General features: G+C 34.1%; 1 protein-coding gene across 1 annotated transcript; it reads left to right on the top strand.

Moving 5' to 3' along the window:
* The first annotated feature begins 2,995 nt into the window (after positions 1-2,995).
* On the top strand, positions 2,996-6,311 carry LOC147405839 (uncharacterized). Its single transcript, XM_086433698.1, has 3 exons — positions 2,996-3,328; positions 5,498-5,571; positions 6,072-6,311. Exons 1-3 carry the CDS (start codon positions 3,086-3,088, stop codon positions 6,157-6,159), a joined length of 405 nt encoding a protein of 134 aa, XP_086289824.1. The 5' UTR covers positions 2,996-3,085; the 3' UTR covers positions 6,160-6,311.

The following is a 6,311-nucleotide window of genomic DNA, read 5'->3' as shown; positions in this document are numbered from 1 at the left end:
CCTAACACCTTCCCCATCCTCTAACCGGACCTCCTTACCTAGATCTTAGGTAGACCTTGCCCTTTCCAACGAATGAGAGTCACTACAATGCCATAAAAAAAATAGTTTTCAAAAAATAAATTCGGGTGCCCATTCACACCTATTTCTAAAAAAGAATAGTGGCGACTCCAAACAATGTAGCATTGAGGTTCATTGTGAACATTTCATATCTACAATATTGATAGGTTAGAAGAATAATTTTATATCTCCATCTTGTTTATTTTTATTTTGTTACTTTTTATTTTATTTTTTGCATGTTAGTAGGGTTAGGGGATTTTTTCTTAATATCGTGATCACTATGTTCGAATTGAGTTTTCATGATTTTTTGATGATATTTAAACTCTTCGTGTAATTTTGAGATTTTTCCCATGTGATTAATGTATCCCTTGGCTTGATAAACATGCATGTCATTGAACAATAGTTGCTTTGGAAAGATCAAAAATCATGAATGCTTGTCCGTTTGATTATTTTGAGAATTGGGTTGAATATGGGATTCTTTATTATTTTGTTAATTTTCAATTTGAGGATTCATCATAAATTCATAATTCCTTGATTTGGAAACTCCTATTTGTAATCCAATTGAAAATTTCATATTTGGAATTTTATGATATAGAAATTGCATAATTGTCTATTTAAGGAAGGAATATATTTCTAAATTCCTATTTTAGGAATTTCATATCTCATCAATTTCTAATTTAGATGATTTTGCAATTTCGTATTTAGAAAGTTTATGAATTTAGAAGTTTCTAACTCAAAATTGTGATTTTTGAAAAATTTCTATTTTGGGAATATTCCATTTTTTAAGAAATTTCTAATTTGGGAACTCTGCATATATCTCTTGAATTCTGATTTAGGAAATTTTATTTTCCTAATTTGAAAATATTATAAGTCCCAATTTTATAGGTTTCTATTTGTAAGCTTCCTATTTAGAATATTCTCATGATTTTCTATTTTGGATAGTTTAAGGGATACTTGCAGGTGGAGTGTCTTAATTGATCTCAGGTCTTGGAGCTAAATAGGGCTTTTTCAAACTTTTCCATATTTTGTGGAATTCAAAGAATAACCATGTAGCAGTTTGGACAATTTTAGCCATAGGATTTGGTTAGAAAACCCAACATAAATTGATGATGATGATTGGACTGTGACTCTGACCGTAGTCTTTATATGTTGACCATAGGATGATTTTGGATTGTAGTAGAGACCGATCATCTTGATCGGGCGGGTTCGGTGCCTAACACCTTCCGAAACCCGTAATCTGACCCCTTACCCATATCTTTGATCCGTGGATCGATCTATATCCATTTGAAGTTATTTATGGTTCCTAGACCTAAACTAGGTGGCGACTCCCATTTATCAAAAGTCCCCCATTTAATAAATCGGACCCTTATCCACTATTTAGTGAAAACGGGTCGAGGCGATTTCAGATGTACTATCTTGGGATATATGGTAAGAACCACCAAGCTCATACGTGGTATGGGACACGTATGGGAGTGGAGTCACAACTGGAATCCGAGTTTATTCCTCTCTATCTTTACCAGTGAACTTGTAATGTAAATGTATACGAATGGTTTGTATATTTGAGAATCACATTAACGCCTGATTGGTATAGACGAAGATGATTAGTCAGTGATCACTAACAATCTATAATAGTCGAACGGTTTGACACATCGAAAAGAAACCCATTGCTTATGGTCACGTCAAACGGCCAGCCTGACTCAATAACCCTACCCTACCTCAACCCCCACGTTCTTAAAGCCCAACCCCATTTAAGAATATAAAAAAATATCTATATAGTTTTGTTAGAATTTAGAGGGGTGAATTTTAAAAATCCTTTAATATTCAATAGGTTTTAACCATTTGATAAAACAATCTTTTAACCATAGGGTAATACGTGCACATGTATTCAAAATCCGAGATTTAAACCCTTTGTTCAAACTTCTCTCTCTGTCCATAAGAAATTAGTATTCAGTAGATAACAAGTTTCTTATTGGACCATTTCAAATACAATCGACGATATAAGGTTTTCGGGAATTTTTTTATTTTTTTTATTTTTATAGTTTTCTACACACTCACTGATATTTTGAATGTCAATTGAAGTCACACCAACATTTTACTTTGTAACACTTTATTTGGGTTGAGAGAAGAGAAGAGAAATGGGGATAACTTTGAAATTTTAAAATGTCTTAAAAGTGATTTAAGGGCAAGGTTTCTCTCCACTTTTGGAGAGAAATAAAACTCATCTTTTTTTCTTTCTCTTTTCTCTAATTTTTTCTTTTTTCTCCCCACTTAACAATTCAAATAAGAGAAATTCATTTATTTTCTCTTATCTTATCTTCTCTTCTCTCCATTTTTCTCAATCCAAAGTCCAAATCATGGTTTTAAAACTCGTCCGAGGCTATGACATATCGCCCGAGTTAACTTAGTATCAGGCATGGATGAGACGGACGATCTCTTTTTTAGTTGGTGGAATTTTGCGAGACGGACAAGATATAGAAAATCTCGTCCGAGGTAATCGAGACCAACGAGTTTTATTACTTTTTATGATTGAAATCCTATCATTTTTACTCACAAATCGAGTTTTGCTCCTCTTCTCAATCAAGTGAATCAGAGAACAAAGGGTTGGGGTCCAAATGGGGTGGAAAACTTTATCTTTTTCATCAGATTTTTCAAAAATTTTAAATGGTTAAAACTCAAAAGAGAAGACTCAAAACTCAAATGGGGTGAAAAATCATCGTCTCAATGTCGAAAAGAGAAGAGACGAGACACGAAACCTAGTTTTAAAACCATGGTCCAAACACAGCGTTAGAAACTGGGTGTGCAACGGGTTAGGAACTTTATTGTGAGACAATTTGGAGCGCACTTCATCTAGCTGGTGCCCCAAGCGCATGTTAGAACTAACCAATCAACAACGTAAATGTTTTCCTCTAAAATACGCACTCTCGCATTAGGCGCTTCTTCTTTTACCAGTAATGTATAGAGGCCAACAAAGAGAGAAAGGGTGTTGGGACTTGGGAGACTTGAAGCTTTACGCTGCGCCGCTGCCACAATGGCGTTTCGTACGTCTTCGATACTTAAAACTGTGATGGGGAGTTTTGGGTGTAGGTTTAGTTATAGTAGGTGTAGTGTTGCCTCTCTACCTTCGCCATTAGAGAGGGCAATCGACTGTACGACCGAAACTCTGTTTCTTAAGCCAGAATTGGATCGAGAGTCAGAAAAAAACACCAAATTCGAAGTACCCACTTTTTCTTTTGGTGGATCAATGGAACTCATGGCAGTCCCAAAGAAAAAGGTGCCCCCAATCCCCTTATCTCTCTCTCTCTCTCCTTTTAATCTTATTTTGAAGTTATTATTTTTATTCTTATGGATATAGTTGAAATTTAAGTTTTGATGCTTTTGAAGATGAAAGATTTGATGTTTGGATTTATCATGCTTGTAGGTGTTTTAAAGATTTGGGTTTGGATTATGTCGTATTGGATGTTTCAGCTCTCTGGGTTTGCTTTTTTTTTTTTTGAAAACAAAAAAAAAAATTAAGAGTTGTTCTTTTAGTTTTTTAGTGATTTGGGTTTCTGTTTTTGTGTGCCGTTTTTACAGATTTGAGTTTGGATTTTTTTTTTTTGGGCGTTTTAGCTCTCTGGGTTTGCTTATTTTTATTTTATTTTATTTTATAATTTAAGTTTGTTTTAGAAGTGATCTTTTAGTTTATAGTGGCTTGGGTTTCTGCTTTTTGTGTGACATTGTCTTACAGATTTGGGTTTGGATTACTTTTGTTGGGTGTTTTAGCTCTCTGGATTATGTTATTTTTTGAGTTTTAATTCATTTTAAAAGCAATCGTTTAGTTTTATAGTGATTTGAGTTTTGGATTTTGTGTATTATTGTTTGCTAGTTTGATAGATGTGAATTTTGCATTATTTTGTTGGTATTGCTTTTGAAGAGATTCTATAGACTCTAGGTATTTCTTCTTTTGACCAGGCACTATGAAAAAAAAAAATATTACAATCTAATCGATTGGGAAGGACGAGGGAGCAAAATAGTTCCGTCAATTAACTTACAATAAAAAGCTAATAGAACATGGATCTTTCGTTTATATGAAAAAATAGTTGATGTTGAAAAATCAAATTGGTATCTAGCATCATAGCTCCACATCAATGCCACATCTTGCAACAAATTCCCTGACATATGATGGACATCAACCCAACTTCTAATATTTTGAGAAAACTTGTATACTTATTTAGAAATATCTTTTGGTTTCTGTCTGATATGATAGATATAGTTGCATTCAATACCTTTTTTCTTATTAGAGAAGGTCATGCCCATTTAAAATGTTGACGTCAATCTATAGTTTAGAAGTCCCCCAAATCCCTACTCCCGCTTAGATTGACACACCCCATCAATCTTGTTGTACCGATGCATATGCGTAGAAGTTCCTATCAATATAACCTTGTTTTTCAACTTGTATTTTGGGGAAAATTTTGTTATTAAATTCTCAATTTTGTTTTAATCCATTTTCTCCCCCTCTTTGGGAGCAACAAAACCCCCAAACTCTGAGTTCAAATTGTGCCATTTTGGTGAAATTTTCAAGTCATCTTCTTCACCAAAGCCTTATCCCAAGAAGTTGGGGTCGGTTGAATGAATCATGTCCCTCCCTTCAATTCTGTCTAAAATTGCCCTACTTACCAAAACATGATATAGGAGACTATTTTTTCATCAGAAAAGAATGATGAATTTGATGAGACTTTACTGACCTTATTCGATTTTGGTTAGGTCAATAAGTACCATGTTAATAGGTTGAGCATAGTAGAGAAGAGGATGCTAAGATGGATGTCTGGAAAGACCAAGAAAGATGGAACTAACCCTAGACCCTAAACCCTAAATTCTAAACCCTTAATCCTTAACTTGTAAACTCTAACCCATTTGAGAAAATGCAAGAGTAGCTCCAATGGCAATAGGCAACAAACTAAGAGAAAATTGATTGAGATGGTTTGACAGGTTCAATGGCCAATTCCAACCCTAGTTAGAACAAATATGCAAGTAAAAGGTTCTATAAGAGCGAGAGGAAGACCCAAGAGAACGTGGATTGATAAATTCAATAATAGAAGACATGGCTTTAGACAAGATGGAACTAGAAATGAACACATTCAAGAAAATGGATTGATATGGTGAAAGTGGATATAAACACGCTTTCAATAATACAAGAACTGGCATTGGGCAACATTGAATGGATGAACAAGATTCATTCAGCCATTCCCAAATGTTTGGCATAAGGCCTCGATGATGATGGAATTTGGGGAGGATCAGTAACTCAGAAGTTGAATTGCTCCGTCAATCTGAAGATCTTTATTTTCATTATTGGATATTCACTATAAGGCTGTTGCTTAAGATCTGGAAATTTTCAATTTTGTAAAAAGTATTCTTTAGGCTTGCTTGAAAATGACTTGACATGGGTTTGCCAAACATGCAGGTTTCTAAGCATAAGAGAGGCATAAGAAATGGACCAAAGGCTCTGAAACCCATTCCTGTGATTATACGCTGCAAGTAAGTTTTAATCATCTACAATAACAGTTTGGCGATTATATTTACAATAGAAACCAGTAAACATCAAATAAATAATTTTGAGAGCTGCTATTGGCACCCTAAATTTTATTTATCATACACCCCAATTTCTTAAATTATTTATCACACCCCAATTAAAGATTAAAACACACTCTTCGAACATTATGAAGGTTTGACGCAAATTATAATCTCAACATTGTAACACTTGTTGAAACAATTTCAGTAAGTTGTTTACAATTATGATTAGGCTCATATAAAATCCTAAACCCAAAAAATATAAATCTAGCGAACAAAATCGAGAGAGCTTCTATTGGCACCCCAATTTTTACTTATTCTCAACCATTCACTTATTTTCTTTATTTTTAATTGGGGTGTAATAAGTAAAAGTTGGGGTGCCAATAGCAGCTAGCATAAATTTGTGTGTGTGTGTGGAATTTAGTGTAGAAATCTACTCAGTGTCTACTCCGCCTTGCTTGTTTCAGGAGTTGTGGTCGAGTTAAGCTGCCACACTTCTACTGTTGTAGTGGGGATCGAGGGACGCCTGGTCAAGAGAATGATTCCACCAGTTGATATTTTTCTTGAAAGGTGAAGCACCAAACTATTTTAGACATTAGGTAATTAATTATGCAGATGTACTTTTTGTTTTAGAACTTTTTGAATTTTAGATAAATGAATTGGAATTTTGTTCTATAAAAGTAAATTTGATTACTTTTGATCCTTCA

Source organism: Akebia trifoliata, chromosome 3 (assembly GCF_017979445.1).
Source record: "Akebia trifoliata isolate Shusen 1 chromosome 3, ASM1797944v1, whole genome shotgun sequence".
Lineage (NCBI taxonomy): Eukaryota > Viridiplantae > Streptophyta > Magnoliopsida > Ranunculales > Lardizabalaceae > Akebia > Akebia trifoliata.
Note: the sequence above shows the minus strand (reverse complement) of the source record. Positions and strands in the feature narration are given on the sequence as shown.

Excerpts from the sequence above, each read along its gene's own strand:
- LOC147405839 (XM_086433698.1), top strand. The coding sequence starts at position 3,086 with ATGGCGTTTCGTACGTCTTCGATACTTAAAACTGTGATGGGGAGTTTT. Across the intron at positions 3,329-5,497 it reads TGGCAGTCCCAAAGAAAAAG|GTTTCTAAGCATAAGAGAGG; the intron begins GTGCCCCCAATC and ends CCAAACATGCAG. Across the intron at positions 5,572-6,071 it reads CCTGTGATTATACGCTGCAA|GAGTTGTGGTCGAGTTAAGC; the intron begins GTAAGTTTTAAT and ends TGCTTGTTTCAG.